The 18,792-nt window shown below is 38.4% G+C and overlaps 1 protein-coding gene across 1 annotated transcript in view; it reads left to right on the forward strand.

Moving 5' to 3' along the window:
* Positions 1-18,792, forward strand: part of LOC580565 (protein KIAA0556) — a 37,651-nt gene that overhangs the window by 15,898 nt on the left and 2,961 nt on the right. The window contains exons 16-28 of the mRNA XM_030985184.1: positions 656-750; positions 950-992; positions 1,323-1,473; positions 3,012-3,218; positions 3,988-4,165; positions 13,649-13,814; positions 14,197-14,375; positions 15,258-15,322; positions 15,726-15,836; positions 16,308-16,447; positions 16,794-16,895; positions 17,600-17,760; positions 18,458-18,558. Of these exons, the coding sequence (XP_030841044.1) occupies positions 656-750; positions 950-992; positions 1,323-1,473; positions 3,012-3,218; positions 3,988-4,165; positions 13,649-13,814; positions 14,197-14,375; positions 15,258-15,322; positions 15,726-15,836; positions 16,308-16,447; positions 16,794-16,895; positions 17,600-17,760; positions 18,458-18,558 (1,699 nt within the window). The remainder of the gene's footprint in view (positions 1-655; positions 751-949; positions 993-1,322; positions 1,474-3,011; positions 3,219-3,987; positions 4,166-13,648; positions 13,815-14,196; positions 14,376-15,257; positions 15,323-15,725; positions 15,837-16,307; positions 16,448-16,793; positions 16,896-17,599; positions 17,761-18,457; positions 18,559-18,792) is intronic.

Below are 18,792 nucleotides of genomic sequence, written 5' to 3' on the forward strand. Positions count from 1 at the left end.
GTTCTTTAAATAGTTTGGTCTTCAAATAGATGCTCTTTAGAAAGGTAATCAGTTTAGATCTGATCAGTTTTAATGTCCATTCAAATTTTCACTAACTTTCCAAAAAATGTGATATAAATCACTTATCTGAATCAGTGTCAATCAATTACCAACCCTGGAAGCTACATTTAAAAGACAAAATGTTCATTTGTCATATTAATTAATCAAAATTAAGGTTAAATGTACTAGGTATCACACAGTGGATCCTGATTGATTAATAGAGTAAAATGTCCAGTTTGCCTAATTGTGTATGTCTTAAAGCCCCACTGTACTACTTGTAACTACTTGCTCCCTCTATATAGAAAACAATGCCTAATCGGTGACCATTGGTCCCCCATGATCCTCTTTTTCTTATGTTAATTGAGAGCTGATTTGATGAGATAGCTACATGTCAGTGACCACCTTGGGTGGTCTAATCCCTCCTAGCCAAACTAGTACAGACGGCATTTAAAAGAAAATTAGTTTTAATGTTTGTATACATCTTCATCAATCAGACTGCCCTCCAAAGCCTTCTGATACCATATAATGATGTCCAATAGACTTCAATACCATGTTTTGGTTCTTCATTTTGTTGTCATGCTCCTCTCTTCTGTTCCTTTCTTGTTTTATTGATCAGAATTACAACAAGTCCAGAATACATTCCTTCAGAGGTGCCAAGGATATAGAGATATCTCTAGATGACAACAACATCTTTAAAGGAGAAATTTCAAGGTGAGTGTTGTTTAATTTAGTATTTATATTTGCATATCATTGAACCCTTGATGATAATGTAAATAAATCATTAAGAAGTACACATGATAATTCATACCATGATATATTCAAAGAAGATAACACTGAGTCAGTGTATAAAACCTGTAAATAACAGTTTCATCAATTTTTTCTAAAACATTTTTTTTCCTTCTTTTTGCAGGGCATCAGGGGCACTTCAGGGAGACCCCAGCTCATTTGGCGATGTAAGTATGATAGAAATTGTGTCAGTTATTAGATGTTTATTTAAAAAATCTGTTTAGAAAATAATTCTTTATAATTTGTTGAGAGACTATTAAAGGGTCAGTGCCTTGTACCCTCATGAAATGGCACTATATAAATCCAATTATTATGATTATAATTGTGATTTAAAGATTGGTTAGGTCTTGAAATGCACATATATTTCATTCTTTTGTATTTTCTTTTATATCATTGATTATTCATATTAAGATTGAATTTTAAATACTTAACAGTGTGGAACAACTGAAATATATTAATAGGACTTTATTTTATCTTTGCGATTGTCTTCCCGACAGACCATCTTGTTTACAGAAGATGAAGAGATCTTAGAACTAATCTCTAAGAATGATGAGGTATATGTGGCAGCGGAGGATTGGTTTAGCTCCAGCATGGATGATGATGCGGCCCCGCCCACTAGACCACGCACGGCTGATGTCAGTGAGGTAGGTATCATGTGACAGAATCGTTTGGTGTTCATTAATATACAAATAATACACAGCAGTAAGGACATTAGTAAGAATTACCACACAAGGTACCTTTGGAACAGTCTAACATGCCTGAGGCTTTGGGTAATTCTACTAATGCCCGACCAAAGTGATGTGTATTATTTTGTTTGATAAGATTATGCTATATTTGTTTTATAACATGATGTTTTATTAATGGATAATGATCGGTCATTAGAATTGGATAATGACCGGTCGTTATTCAAATTACGCATGCCTGGTCACATGTTCGCTTTCAACCATTCATTTGATTAGGATCCACGTCATCATCTCATATAGTGTATTCATATTAAGGGATTTTTATTCCAAGAACCCATGGGAAAAGAAGTAATGGTATGTTATCTATGATATCTCTATCACAAACTTTTTCATGAAGGGGGGGGGGGGGGGGTGTCATTGACCTGACGTGTACAGTCAGGTAAATAGTACAAGAATAGTACAGGACCGTAAATAGAGGACTTGGATTATAATGGGATTTGTCATTTTATTATGTGACACTGTATTTCTTCATAACGCATCATGTGCAAAGCTGGATGAATTTACATGCTTGTGTTTTGCAATATTTTCCATTTGAGAAATTTCCAAAACTTGGAGTTTGGGGACTAGAAAATATTTTTGAGGTAAGATAAAGGGTGTTGAATATCTTTGAAAGTTGGTTGCAATGGACGTAAATGTACATGTCTTATTCCATGTAATCTGTAAGATGTGAGTTTGAGTTTATACTGCAGTGCACAAGAAGTGATGAAATAAAGAATTGCGTATACATGCATTTATTAAAAGTATCTGTCTTGTGAGATGCTGTGATGGGCAAGATGGAACATGATGGTTTTAGAGTGATTTAGAACATGAATTGCTGTAAAGGAGTTTTTTATTTCTGTGAGGGCCACAGTCAGAAATATTTCCCCAAAATCTGTTGTACAATAACAGTCTTTTAATAAGCTCACTACTTCTAGGCCAAATCATGGATGATGTACACTGTACAAAATATATCCTGACTTAATTCTTGTGTCTACACAATTTTTCTCCAGGAATACAATTCTTATTCAATAAACATTTTCTTTAGTCTCAGATTTAATTTTTTTTTTAAAAGGTATGGCATTACGAAAGACTGGATTAAAGACTACGATCAAATACCGATATATGTATTTGTTGATTTTACTTTTATAATGTATATGTTATCCAACTCACTATGTGTTTATTTTGTGTAATAGTGCATGTATGAAGATATACCCTGGAAAGTCACCTCCACAGGACCTACATGTTTTACCCAAGGTAGATGTATGAGGGGAGAAAGAATGACTTGACACAATCATCTCCTTTCCAAGAACGCCAGTTGATCCTCTATTAAAGTAATACCCCCACCCTGCCTATTTCCATGATAGAGAAACGACAAAAAAGACCTTCTCTCATTAAAATTCATTGTATTCAGTGCTTTGTATCCTCAAGAAGAAGGTTTTTACACTATTATTATGATCATTCTAGGAGAGACCAATGACGACTGCCCGGCAGAACAGAGCCCGTCCCGCAAAATCAGAACCCACGCTGGTAGAGTCTGGCCGACCAGGGGGAAGTCCCCTCCTCCCAAGTCCCATGATACCACTACCAGTGACCACGCCCTGCACAGGGCCGATCCTGGAGCAGAGTCCTCATGGATGACCCAACCACAGGATGCAGTGTTCAGAGGCAGATGTAAGGATGTGTTTTGGATTCCTTGGGGGTGTTTCACAAAGATTCTAAGTCGAACTTAACTCTAAGTTGGACTTAAAAATTATGGAGAACCATTCGTAGCCTTAACATAAAATATATTTAAAAGCAAAAATTCAAGTATTTTAGACTTTTTATAAATTCCACATCAAGAACATGAAATCTCCTTGATAATATAAAATATGAATGATTTTTATCAACATTTTATGCCTTCTAAAATAACTTTTAAAAAATATTTTCATAGATGTTAACGGCTTTCTATAACTGTTGAGTCCAACCTAGAGATAAGTTCAACTTAGGATCTTTGTGAAACACCCCCCTGTACTGTAATTAGGATTGAGGAATGATAATGAAACCTACATGTAGTTCACCAATTTGAATGTCATCTGTAATGATTAAAATGTGTATGATGTTTTGTATTTCAGTCTTGCCATTGTTCATTTGACTACTGATTGATTGGTAAATATTTAGAATGTTGCCAGTGAGGATGTTGGGATACCTAATTTGATGACAAATTTGCTGACAGAAAAGCAGAATTTTTCAAATTTGAAATAAAAGAAAAAAAAATCAACCCCCAAAAACTCTTCAGTATGCAAATTTGTCAACAGTTTATTTTTTGTTGAGAGAAACATCCCTCCTAGCAACTCTTCTTACCAAAAAGTAGTCATCCCAGATTTCTCAACCTCTCTCATCTCCATGGAAACATGTATTGAAAAATGACTTGTACATGCTTTGATCGATCTTACCAAAACAGATCTGAAGCTGAACTTCACAGTGACCTGGGGAGATATCTACTACCTCGGCATGACCGGTCTCGAGATCATGGACATCGAAGGTGATGCCATCCCCATGACGATGGACATGATCGACGCCTACCCTCGTGATCTCAATCAACTACCAGACTATGGCACTGATGACAGAACGTTGGACAAGTAAGCTTATTGTCTTTGATATGAGTTTGCAATGCTCATAAATTGTGTGTATTGACAGGTTACTCAAGTCACACTGGAAAACATTTTTTGACATGAATTAATTATTCATGTATTTTAAATGTATGGATAGATTCACATCAAGTCTTTTCCAATCTGTTTACTTTTGGAAAGAGCAACTTTTGTCTCAGGCACAATGTCAGTGGAGCATGTACATGGTTCGGCTGTCTAGGGATTCAGTTCTCACTAGAGATGAGTTTAATTGAAGCACTTCTGAATGAGTAACTCACTCAATGACTCCACGAACTGAGAGGAGATGGAGAGAGGGGAAACAAACTTGATAAATCCAGTTCGTAGATACAGGGCGTGCATAGGTCATTTATCAAAATTATAAAAACACTGAATCAAATACTGAAGATATGTGCTCATGAAAGTTCTGTCATCATTACTCATTAATGTCGTAATACGGATAAGGCAGCAATAAAGAAACTTGAGAGCAGCTTGATGGTAGGTTGGGTGATGAGCCCATTTATTTGTTGATCATCATCATCGCATAAAGAAAACCCTGCAAATCAATCAGATGTGCCAAACATAAATACAAGACAAGTATAGATTCTTATCAACATATATCTGATTCATAGTATACAACAATGTGGGCGAGATAAACAGACAGTAAATTATCACGCTGTTGGTTTACATTACATAAACTGTGGCATTAATGTATTCTACATCAATGATAATATAATAATTAAGACAATATCATTGTCTTTAATTAACACATATTATATGAAAGTACATATTCAAAATGCATTAATAAACAACATTATACCAATTAAACAATGTGTGTATTAAATCATATCCTACCCAAGGTCTCTGAAGCAACAAGCCGGAGCAGCTCCCGGCTCCCAAAATACAACGCAGTCCCAGCTAGACCACACTACAGCTTCCAGCAAACCTCGCTAGCATGTCGTCTATAACAAATCATTAAAACATCCTTATAGTATACTAATAACATATTATATAAAGTAACTCACCAATTAAATTATCATACAAATATTCCATGGGCGCCGCCATCTTTATCACAATATTAACACCATTCGCCCTCAACGGCGAAATCATTACAATCAATTATTCACGCACTAAATACAGGTAGGCGTTAACCACTAACCATTTAAATGACAATTTATCTAAACATCATATAGAATAAATGTAATAACATTTATTTAAACGATCAATGTAATTTGATTAACTGGATACCATATCCCTATGAAGACATACTATTCTGACTAACGGAAGTTGTCAAGTACAAAATCAAATACATTCTCCTTCCAAAATAATCCTTATTTTCCTCTCCTGAAGGACATAAAAACATTTCATAGACATGTATCAAAGCTTACAATCTTTACTATCAAAGTGACATTTAAAGAAAACAACTTACTTCGTTCAAAGGTGTAAAACGTAACAAGGGCGTTGCACACTAATAGACAGCCCGACACACGCACCACCTCCTTCGCCCGTGGCAAGATGCAATGTGTGCCTACGTATCTGCTATGTCAGGCAGATTCCCGCGCCCACATATAAAGACCTATCACAATTCTATAAACAAAATATCCTTCCTCTTTTTGCTATTCTTGTACAAACACCTTTTGAATAAAGTAAAATTAAGTTATTACACATTATATGCAATCTTATTCCTTTTTTACATAGACTCACAATATAACAATTCTTCCTCAAGATACCAAAACAAACTTATAAATCGAGGAACTACATTTCATTCACCGTATTTTTAAAAGGCAGTTTTATGCAAATTATACAAAGTCATTTGCATAAGAAAAACACGTATAAATCCAATTTCCTACATTTTCCCCGCTTGGGAATCTTTTGGCCACAAAAGAATAAAATGAATTACAGGTAAATTTCAAATTCATCTCTGTTTACAAACATACTTGTATATGATATACATTATTATAAATTGTTTTACATATGTTATACACATACCAGTTTTGTTTATATATACATGTAGTTTACATTCCAAAACACTCTTAATACAATTTGTTGCACTCAGATGACCTGGAAATAATCTGTAATCCAACATTAATACCTGTATGCAAACATCTGATAAAACGATATTCTTTTTTATGCATTTACACATACAAATTTAAATGCCAATAGAATAAGCATACATACGCAAAGTATCATCAAAACAGTGATTTTCTTCTCTTCTTCTCACATATATATATATATATACCCTATAGTTGACATACGTTGTTTCAATACTCAAAGCTAAACTGCATATTCATCAACTCCACAAAATACATAAGGTATTGAATTTGAACGCAAACATTTCAGCAAATAGGAAATAGGAAATAGGAAAGGGTAGAAGGATAGGAAAGGGTAGAATATATACAAACAGGTCCAAGCTCTTCCCCGCTTGTTTCAGAATACACACTTCCAACTCACAACAATGCGCTACCTTATCGACGATCTGGGTAGTTGATGAGGATTACTGTGCGTTCCCTTTGATGATCTACTTGATCGCCTTGGATTAGGTATTTCCTGATTGACAGTTACTTGTGAATCTTCTATTTCAGTTTGACCATCGTATATCCATTGAAAGTCATTCTGATCATCCTCATCACTACTGTCATCATCTTCATCACTACTTGAGTCACTTTCTTCGACATCGTTCTCATGATAGTTGTCAATATCGTCTCTGCCATCATCTGGTAGTACTTCATCTAGTTCATTTACTTCTGCTCGAGGATCCAAAATCAACCTTCTACGATTCACCCATTTAGGTACTCCTCCCATGGTAGGTCGTATCTTGAAGAGATCATTCTCATCATTCTTCTCGACAATAACGTAAGGTATCTCATAGAATTTGTCTTCTAGCTTGTGTCTCTCAGTGAAAGCATTTCTCTTCAGGAGCACTCTATCACCAACTTCCAATGCAGGATTAGTGACGTGATCATCTTGCGCTCTTGCTGCCTTATCAGCTGCTTCACTCAGTCTATCTGAAACAATCTGGTAGGCCCTGTCGATCAAGTCTGCTTGTGTCTGGATATAGTCTTGTTCCCATTCATTGGACACATGGTTCAAAAGTTGATCAATGGGTAGGGTCGGCTTCCTAGCAAACATCAAAAAGTAAGGTGAGACCCTGGTTACCTTGTGAGGGGTGGTATTGTAGATGTAGACAATATGCTGCAAAAGTTCTGGCCATCGACGTCGTTCCCCTGGTTCTAGAGATCGAATCAGCCCACACAACGTCTTGTTAAAACGCTCGCACTGACCATTACCAGCAGGGTGGTACGCTGTAGTGCGTGATTTCTTCATGCCATACAACTTGCAAAGTTCCAGAATAATCGTATTCTCGAAAGACCTTCCTTGGTCGGAATGGATTCTTCCTGGAATACCATAATGTGTAAACCAGGAATCACGCAAAGTCTTGGCCACTGTCAACGCTGTCTGATCCCTGCAGGGCACTGCTTGGCAATACTTGCTAAATACATCCGTGATTACTAACACATCCTCGTAACCACCTCTGCCCTTATCCAGCTTCAGAAAGTCAACAGCTACTATCTCCTGGGGCCGAAATGCAAGTAGATGCCTTTGGGGAGGGCAGATAGCTGGCGTAGGTACCTTTGACATAGTACATCTATAACACTTCTTGATGTAAAGTCTTACTTCCCCACTCATTCCTGGCCAATAGCATCTGTCTCTCAGTAGGTTCACTGTTCTGTCCACTCCTTGGTGGCCCCATCTGTCATGAGTCAAATTCAGCATGGTTTCTCTCAACACTTGGGGTACTAACAGCTGTCGTACCTTGCCAAGAATGGCATCATCCACCTCCCTATACAAGACCCCTCGATATTCTCGATATCGTGACCACTGTCTCAGCCATCCAGATAAACACGGCATCGAGGTATCGAAGTCCTGACCAGGCATCCATCCCTTCTTCCACAAACGCGAGACCTCTTGCAGAACTTCATCTTTCTCTTGGAGATCCGCAAGCTCAGCATAGCTGTAAGAGGGCAATACATTGACACTGTGCTCTTCACTAACCCTTCTCACCTCAATCTTCTGACATCCTCTCAAAGAAGATTGATCATCCTTGGGTAGCTCCGTAGAACATGTCACCTCACTTAGCACTGATGCGACTTCTGCACTCGACATGTCTTCTGGTCTCCTACTAAGAGCATCAGCGCATCGGTTACTCTTACCCGACCTGTACTTCACCTCTATATCAAAGGGTGCCAGTTGTGCGACCCATCTGGACTCAGTGGCTCCTAACTTCGCTGAGTTTAAATGCGCCAAAGGGTTGTTATCTGTCAACACAGTACAGTGAGCTCCCATGAGATAGGGTGCAAACTTTTCCGTCACAGCCCATTTAAGGGCAAGTAGTTCAAGTTTGAAACTGCTCAAGTCTGCATAGTTCTTCTCTGCCCCTCGCAAACTCCTGCTTGCGTATGCGATAGGATGGGGTCGACCATCATCTCCATTCTGAAGTAAGCATGCCCCTAAGCCTTTCAGGGAAGCATCTGTCTCCACGATGAAGTCCTTGTCAAACTTGGGGTAGGTAAGCACTGGGGCACTAGTAAGTTGCGACTTCAAACTTACAAATGCATCTTCTTGTTCTTGTCCCCACTCGAAGTCTGTCTTGCTGCTTTTCCCTTTCAGAGCAACCTTATGCAGAGGACCAGCCATATGAGAGAATCCTTCCATGAAGCGACGATAATAGGATGCTAATCCTAAGAACGAGCTAACTTCCTTGCCATTCTTGGGTCGTGGCCACTCCTGAACTTTATTCACCTTTTCAGGATCTACCCTGACTCCTTCACTTGTTACTACATGTCCAAGGTACTTGACCTCTTGGCGGAAGAATTCACACTTCTTGCCTTTCACCTTGAGTCCGTTCTCTTCAAGTCGTGTTAAGACCAAGTCCAACCTCTCCAAATGCTGCTCAAGAGTAGAAGAGAACACCAAAATATCATCCAGATACAATATAACTTGGCTAAGATTAAGATCTCCCAGAATATACTCCATCGTTCTCTGAAATGTACCTGGACTATTACAAAGTCCTTGGGGCATCCTGGTAAACTCGAAAAGTCCCCAAGGAACTCGGAAAGCCGTCTTGTCCACTGATGCAGGGTCCATCACTACTTGGAAGTAGCCATGTGCTAGATCCATTGTGGAGAAATACTTGGCATCTGTCAGTGCATCCAAAGTTTCCTCTATCCTAGGTAATGGAAACGAATCTCTTACAGTGCGTTCATTAACCTTCCTGTAATCAATGCATAATCTGAGTGATCCATCCTTCTTCTTCACAAGAACAATGGGGCTTGCATACGGACTCTTTGATGGGCGGATTATCCCTTGATCCAACATCTCCTGGAGCATCTTCTTGACATCATTGACCAACGTTGGGGATATGCGCCTGTAAGGGAGCCTAATCGTAGGTCCTTCAGTCATCTGTATCACGTGAGGCACAACACTGCATTCCCCTAAATCAAAGCTTCCTGATGAAAACACTGTAGCATGCTTGTCGAGCAACTGTGTCACCAACATCTTAGCTTCGCTGGAAAGTCCGTCCAACTTGACTCCAGTAGGAAGATCCGGAAGACCGTCATCTGTTTCCTTAATGTCAATATCCGACATTACACTTTCAGATACCTTGTCATCTTCTGCTTCTTCTGCAACCACATCACGAACAGAAACCAATATCTTATCCTCCTCAAGGTCAAGACAAACCTCTTTCCTTCTTTGGACCATTACTGCTTCTGCTACCTGAGTGTGAGATGGTAAATGAATAATGTTCTCCGATCTGTTAGCCAGCAGCACTTCCACTAATTTCCCATCAGGTTCTTGGCACCCTTCTACGGCATTGATTGCGTAGACTGGGCGTGTTGCATCTCTCACCAATATCTCTCCTATTGAATGACCATCTGTCTCTATTTGACACCTTACCCTTCTTATGCTAAAGGGTTGGAGAACTTCAACACGCCCAGTCTGTACAGGGATAGGGGAGCAGGAGGCCGCTGTTCTCTCCTTCACTTTCTGCTTCGCAGACTTCAGAACATCAATTAACCCTGACGGACCGATAGTGTCAAAGATATTACACCCTATCAGGACAGGATACTCCGGTGTAGTAGCCGTAGCATTGTGGCATGCCCTGTCCGCTGCAATCATAAAACTTCCAAGGAGGGAATATCCTTCCAGGTGTATTGGGACTTCGATGTAGCCCTCAATTGGGATATCTATCCCACCGATTCCCACGATATCTAGAAATAGTCCAGACATTGAGTGCAGCTCCCCCAGATGTACCTTCAGCTGTTCATGGTATACCGAAGCGGGTATTATGGATGTTTCCGCTCCCGAGTCTAATACACATCCTATGTCCAAGCCCCCGATGGTCACTACCGACTTTGGACTTCGTGATACAAGTCTCTTTATCAATGGATCTACTGACCCCTCCTTCTGACCTTGGATCAAACTGATGTTTGCTTGAGAGTTCTCTCGGGTATTCTCTGTACTCTTGTTTAAGGGACAGTCCTTCTTAAGATGCCCAGGCATCTTGCAAGAAAAGCACCTTCTGCTAGATGAACAATCATTCCTGTGATGGCCCTTCTCACCACAGTTGTAGCAAATGAGCTTTCTTCCTTGCCATTCCTTCTGTCCACCACTGTATTCCTTCTGTCCACCACTGTATTCCTTCTGTCCACCACTGTTCCTTTGTAAATTCTTTACAGCCTCTACTAATTCACTCACTTGTCTCGTTAAAGAAGATAGGTCGTCCTTCAGTTCTCTGACTTCATTTCTCTCTGTAGTTGAGGGGGTTGCCACCAGTGCTTCCTGGACTTTCACTTTTGTTGAAGGCTCCTGATCCCTGAAAAGATCCAACACTTCCTCACGCATTTCCAGGAACTTTTTTCCTTTAGAGGCCATCTCTATTCGTCGAAGTTCTCTCTTTATCCCGGTGTCTCTCACTCCCCGTACAAAGTTTTCCTTTAGAGAACTGTCGCGAAGAAGCTCAAGGGCCCTCCTCTCATCTGTAGAGGAGGCTGCCTTTTCCATGCGTGAATACAGTCTCATCAATACACGGCTATAATCAGCAAGACCTTCACCTTCTCTCTGGATTCTTGTGTGAAATTCAGCACTCAGTGACTGAACAGATTCTGCAGGTCCAAACAGTGAATTTAGCACATCTACTAGCTGATCAAAGTCCTCTCTTACTGACAGATCCCTACACAGAACTTCTTCCTTCACGACACCGACAAGATGATCGATCAATGCTTGAGCCTTGTCTTTCCCTTCAAGCCTGTACCTCTTGGCATAAACAGCAAAATCATCCAGCCATTCCTTTAATGAAGGTTCCCCTGGGGCTCTTGGTGGACCTTTAAACTTTTGAAGTTTAATCTTTGGTGCAGGAGTTGTCTGTCGTAGAGCTAGTCCTTGCATGACACCTGTCAACGCCTGCAGCATCTCTGCCATACTCGTATCTTCAGCCATCGTTACAAGGGCTAAATGAAACTAAAACTGCAAGTACAAGTTAGTAAACAATTGGCAATAATTATATTTATTGGCAATAATGACTGTGTTTACAACTAAACTTACACCAATACTTGGAACTGCAACAAATTAATATTGCATGCAAAAAAAAACAACTTTGACTCGTTAAAGTCCTGTGACACTCCAAGTGTCTTTCTTGACCAAGGGGTTTTTCTCCTTCAGCTGATGAACTCAGTCGTAGCATCTGCGATAATCTGCGATGATCCACAAACATCCGTATCCCATCCTCGTCGCCATTTGTCGTAATACGGATAAGGCAGCAATAAAGAAACTTGAGAGCAGCTTGATGGTAGGTTGGGTGATGAGCCCATTTATTTGTTGATCATCATCATCGCATAAAGAAAACCCTGCAAATCAATCAGATGTGCCAAACATAAATACAAGACAAGTATAGATTCTTATCAACATATATCTGATTCATAGTATACAACAATGTGGGCGAGATAAACAGACAGTAAATTATCACGCTGTTGGTTTACATTACATAAACTGTGGCATTAATGTATTCTACATCAATGATAATATAATAATTAAGACAATATCATTGTCTTTAATTAACACATATTATATGAAAGTACATATTCAAAATGCATTAATAAACAACATTATACCAATTAAACAATGTGTGTATTAAATCATATCCTACCCAAGGTCTCTGAAGCAACAAGCCGGAGCAGCTCCCGGCTCCCAAAATACAACGCAGTCCCAGCTAGACCACACTACAGCTTCCAGCAAACCTCGCTAGCATGTCGTCTATAACAAATCATTAAAACATCCTTATAGTATACTAATAACATATTATATAAAGTAACTCACCAATTAAATTATCATACAAATATTCCATGGGCGCCGCCATCTTTATCACAATATTAACACCATTCGCCCTCAACGGCGAAATCATTACAATCAATTATTCACGCACTAAATACAGGTAGGCGTTAACCACTAACCATTTAAATGACAATTTATCTAAACATCATATAGAATAAATGTAATAACATTTATTTAAACGATCAATGTAATTTGATTAACTGGATACCATATCCCTATGAAGACATACTATTCTGACTAACGGAAGTTGTCAAGTACAAAATCAAATACATTCTCCTTCCAAAATAATCCTTATTTTCCTCTCCTGAAGGACATAAAAACATTTCATAGACATGTATCAAAGCTTACAATCTTTACTATCAAAGTGACATTTAAAGAAAACAACTTACTTCGTTCAAAGGTGTAAAACGTAACAAGGGCGTTGCACACTAATAGACAGCCCGACACACGCACCACCTCCTTCGCCCGTGGCAAGATGCAATGTGTGCCTACGTATCTGCTATGTCAGGCAGATTCCCGCGCCCACATATAAAGACCTATCACAATTCTATAAACAAAATATCCTTCCTCTTTTTGCTATTCTTGTACAAACACCTTTTGAATAAAGTAAAATTAAGTTATTACACATTATATGCAATCTTATTCCTTTTTTACATAGACTCACAATATAACAATTCTTCCTCAAGATACCAAAACAAACTTATAAATCGAGGAACTACATTTCATTCACCGTATTTTTAAAAGGCAGTTTTATGCAAATTATACAAAGTCATTTGCATAAGAAAAACACGTATAAATCCAATTTCCTACATTAAAAACATGCACTAACGGTACATACTATGCAACACAGGTGGCAGTATTCTTCTGAAGAGGGCAAATAAATGGACCTTCATGTTGTTGGCAGAGATTATTCTAAACGGCACAGAGTGGGACTTCTCCATGTTGAACAGATCTGTGGATATTCGGATCACTTGTACCATGTTCTTATAGACATGTTTTCATCAGAGATTTGTGTACATTTTGATTAACTTGTTTTGTCATAGTGATTGAAAACCTAATCCAAAGGAAAGTTTGTTTTCCTTCTTTCAGACTCCTAGACGGTACCAATGTAACATCATCGGACGAGCACATGTGGATGATTCCATTCTCTGAAGGGGGAGACCATTTTCTCACCGTTGACTTTGGGAGGGAAGTACAGATGACTGGGCTGAGGATATGGAACTACAACAAGTCACCTGAAGATACTTACAGAGGGGTAAGGTTTTATTATTTGAAGGAATTTTCCAGGAGATCTGTAATCGTTCAGAGTAGGGGAAATACCTTGCACAGGTTAATGTAACATGATGTGGAAAGCTTTATTTCATATGAAAATTGTGTATTTTGTGTAAAAAGAACCCAATAAAAATGGGAGAGCTGTCCTTGCATAGGTCACAATCCAATGACTGAATTGCAAATTTGATAGATCACATTTAGTGATTTTGTATTTCAATTATTCATAACTCTCTTATTGCCTTGCATGGTCTGATTTATATCAACTTCATCATTCTTTTTCTTAATTCTCTTCATTCATACAAATAAACTCATTACAAAGGTTGGATTGCGCTTTAATTCCTATCTACCCATTCTTCATACTACAGGCAAAGATAGTACACGTCTGGATAGACGGACAGCAGGTCTCACCAGCAGAGGGCTATCTCATCCGCAAGGGACCTGGGAAATGTTACTTTGACTTTGCTCAGGACATCAGCTTCGTCAGCCAGACAAACTGGCAAGCTGTCGTTGGACGGCAACAGAGGGCAGTGCCGGATTCACTCAGGTAAATCTTGCAACTGGTCCCGGACATCTGCACAGATAGTAATGACTACCAATTGTCATAGTGATCTGTTACTTTGAAATTAGCAAATTCTTGTAGCATTAACCCAATAGACTTGTTTGCTAACTTATTCAAATATTATGTATATTTTTTAAAACAAAGGTTGTTCTTGATGACCTGAAAGCTTGTCCAAGGCTTGCCCGACATAACATCAAGTAATATTTGCAGACAGGATTTCAAGTATTGTAGTTCATTCACTAATAACATGTTAATGGAAAAACTCCTTTCTAAGATCCCAGGAAAAAAACATCCATAAATTTGAACACGTTTAAGTAAACCGGTCTATTGCTTTAGGAATTGTATGGTTCTTGTGTTAAGCCTTGCAGGGGTAATCGAAAAACTGAAAGTCATGGAAAATGAAGGAGAATTAATCCACAAAGTCATGGAAATTGATCGTGGGTGTGCGCCATGTGTGGGTATGGCAGCCTTCCAGTGACAATGTGCATGGTAATCGTACGCTGCTTTGATTCAAAAATGGTACTTACATGTATCTGGTCATGGAAAAGGCAAAAATGGGTCAAGGAATGTGGTTATTAAATTTCTGTGAGAACTCTGCTTTGGGGAATAAAAAAGAGAATTACATTGTAATTAGCCAACAGATATTAAAGATGCAATCTTATTCAGGTTTTTTCATTTTTCATGTTTGTACTATTTTTTAAGGAACTGTTTGGTTCTGCTATGTGTAGATGATTTAATCTTTTATTTGACCTAGTCCATTCAAATAGTGAAAGAAACAACACATGAAACGTACAGTACAAGTTCTAGCATTGATAATATTTGTTTTCATTTGTGTTTCTCTGTTATCTCTTTTTTTCTCTTTCTCAGGCAAAGCCAAGTTGCGTTAGAGGTTCCCAGTCAGGAATATATACCGATGCATATGCCGTGTGGATGTATCCTTTGTACAACAGAAGTAGTAGATATTGCATAATATTATCATTATCCCCAAACATGAATATTAAAAACTATAAATAATTGTATGCCACAATTCATTTGCTCTCAATTCATGTTCATAACATGACCTTTAAATTCATGCGTGTGCTTATATGTTGTAAAAACAGAAAGATATGCTGTTAAGTATACTGGGCCCATATTTATAAGGTTCAGTAGACTTAAATACATAGTTACTGTAGTTGACAGCTACGCAAAGTAAGGTTTTATGAATACGAGCCCAGGAATTCAAAACTATCATATGAACAAAAAGATAAACTATACAAAATTAACTTGTGTGAAATATTCTGAAATAATAAACAAAGAAACTATTTGATATCCTTAACTTATTTGTTTTATTACCAGTTGTTTTCCAGCTTCAGCTCCTGTCGACCTACGGTGATCTCTACTATGTGGGACTGAATGGATTGGAGTTTTACGATGCACAGGGAGAAAAGATGGAGCTCACCGAATCAAGTATCCTTTGACTTCAACATTGTTATTTGTCTCAAAAGTAGACTCGATGACCAGCATTCTGAAATTTAAGCCTGACACTGTGTTTAGGCTCGTGTTAAAAAGCGGGTTTAACAAGGAAGTCAGTCGATCTGAGGTCCCTGTTTTCCATTTTAAATGTGATTTTAGACCAAGGGCTGGGTTTAACTGAATTAGTGGAAAATGGTCCTTAAAGGCATCGTTTAACAATGTTAAATCTGAGATGCATGGCCCTACGTGTTATCAGTGTCTGTGATATGGTATAATATTGAAGCCCTAAAAAAGTTGCGCTTCAAAATAGTCATGAAGTGCCTCAAAAAATACAAATCTTTGAGTGGCTGGTTTTACTTTACTCCCCAATAGACTATAGTGTTATAAAATCCGTTAGGAAAACAAAAAATGTTATGAAGAATACTCTCTCTATTTTGAAATTTGAACTTTGACCTCACTGTTCAGACATTGCTGCCTACCCACCCAGTGTGAATGTACTAGAGGGTGTATCAGATGACACCAGGACCCCTGAGAAGCTTATTGATGGGGTCAACAACACTGTGGATGGAGGTCATATCTGGCTTGCCCCCATCCTACCAACTGTCGTAAGTAACATGTACCGTATTTAAAGAGTTTGACATGTAGAGTGATATGTGCCTAATATTGGCAAAGCAGTTGTAAAATGTGGCATCTACCATTCCTTGTGCCATGCATAAGGCTATGAAATATCATATCAATATCTCAAAGTGTTTTCAGAATGATTGTTAATTAAGTATGTGTACTTGTATATATGTGGATCCATAACAATTCTATTTTATGTATATGGACATACCCTTTTAAAAAATTGAATTTAGTATTTTGACCATTGTGTTCGCATATGTTTTTGCCATACCACATGTATATGTATGTATTCAGGGTCATTAATTGCCGATTGTATTTTGTTGTTATTAGATCAACCGTGTGTATGTGATATTTGATGAGCCTGCTACTGTGTCTATGATCAAGCTGTGGAACTACAGCAAGACTCCGACCAGAGGAGTCAAAGATTTTGGGGTACGTTCACATTTTTGTTGTTATATAAAGTTATATTTTACGATGCTCATGTACTATTAAGATATCTGATTGTCAATGGGACACTTGCTGTTGTTTTTTATTATGGAATAAATGATTGATTCTAGGATCCCTTTTTAATCTGTAATTTGTTTGATGAATACAAATGAAAATAAAGATGCATTTTAACAAGACCATGAATTCAATATTTAAAAAGAAAATTATCAGTCTTAAATAAATAGTCTTAAATGAAAATAAGTCTGGAGCAATAATATTTGAGTGTCTATTTCTACCTCTGTGCTTAATGTTCTATCTCTCTGTGTCTATCTCTCTCTCTCTCTGTCACTACCTCGCCTTTTTTTTCTTCTTCATCCTTCTCCCTCCACACCAATATCTTCATCTAACACATGCTCTCTCTTCACTCCATTTCCTTTATTATTCTCACTCTCTCCTTCATTTTCACATTCTCTCCCTTGTATTTCTTGTATCTACTCCTTTATTTTCCTCTTTTTCTCCATCCCTCCCTCTCTTCATACTTTTGCTCTTCTACCGCTCCCTCCTCCCCTGCCTTTCTCACTCTCTCTCCGTCCCTCCTTGTCCCCTCTCTGCATACCACTTATCTTTTATCTCTCTTTCTATGTATCTCTTTCTCTCCCTCTCTCTCCCTTCCTCCCCCTCTCACCGTCCCTCTCTTCCTGCACCCACAGCTGTTGGTAGATGACTTGCTGGTATATCAAGGTATCTTAGGTCAGGTGACCTCGGCAGCCAGGGGTATCTTACCCAGTATGGATGTACCTATCCCATACCACACCATCCTGTTCGCTGACAATGCAGAACTCAGGAGAAGGGAGCGGCACACCATTCTCCAGTAAGAACAGTGTTTGATATTTCATATGAGTGCATGAAGGCTATTGCTTCATTGTGTTTGTAATTGGGTTTTTACAGACAGACGTGTATCAATCAGATATGATTATTTACGTCTGGGGACCGACCTTTGACGTCATCAGCCTCAATAGACCAGTTAATAAACTTATTCAAATTGTATGCATACTTTTTAAACAAAGGTTGTTCTAGACAACAAGCCTGCCCAAGGCTTGTGCGATATAACGACACATAATGTATGCAGACTGGATTTCAAGTATTGTAGTTCATTAATAAATAACAGGTTAATGGAATAATCGTCACTAGGTCCGAAGGAGCGCATCCATGAATTTGAATACATTTTTAAACCAGTCTATTAGTCAACTAAAATATTGTTTACACCTGTGCCAGTTGACCTTGTGCCATAAGCCTGTTGAGAAACATGGAATTTCAAGGAATGTACTGATGGACTAATGTAGCAGACATAGAGTTTGTTTTTTTAAATTTTCCAGGAGACCATATTCGTAATGTAATCAAATCTAATGCATAAATCGTTGTTAAGAGCCATGTAACAAATTATTTCATTAACCTGTTACAAAATATTGTATTTCAATAGTCAGAATACTAGGTAGGACAAACATTATTGCTTGTAATGTCCAATTGCATGAGATTTACCACCAGTGTTGATCTTTTCCTCTTGTCAGGAATCAGCAACAGGAACAGGATGTCCAGATGACCGATGATCATCAAGTCATAGCCCACTTCAAAAACCCTAAGAAGTCAACCAACAAGACAGTAGATCAAGGTGAGATACAGTGTGCATATCGAGGGGTCAGTGACACAAAGATGTAACTCTGTTTTGGCCATTTTGAGAAAAAGTGGTTTATGTGTCACTGAGCACTTGAGCCTTAGGAAGTTAAGTCTATGTTTCACTAGCCATTGACTTCAATGGGGTGTTGGGTGGAGTTAAGTCTTTGTGTTTCCTGGAAAGCCCACATTTTTCTGATCATTTGGATATCAAATATTCATTTTGGCAAAA

Source organism: Strongylocentrotus purpuratus, unplaced genomic scaffold, assembly GCF_000002235.5.
Source record: "Strongylocentrotus purpuratus isolate Spur 01 unplaced genomic scaffold, Spur_5.0 spur5_scaffold_14, whole genome shotgun sequence".
NCBI classification, from domain to species: Eukaryota; Metazoa; Echinodermata; class Echinoidea; order Camarodonta; family Strongylocentrotidae; genus Strongylocentrotus; species Strongylocentrotus purpuratus.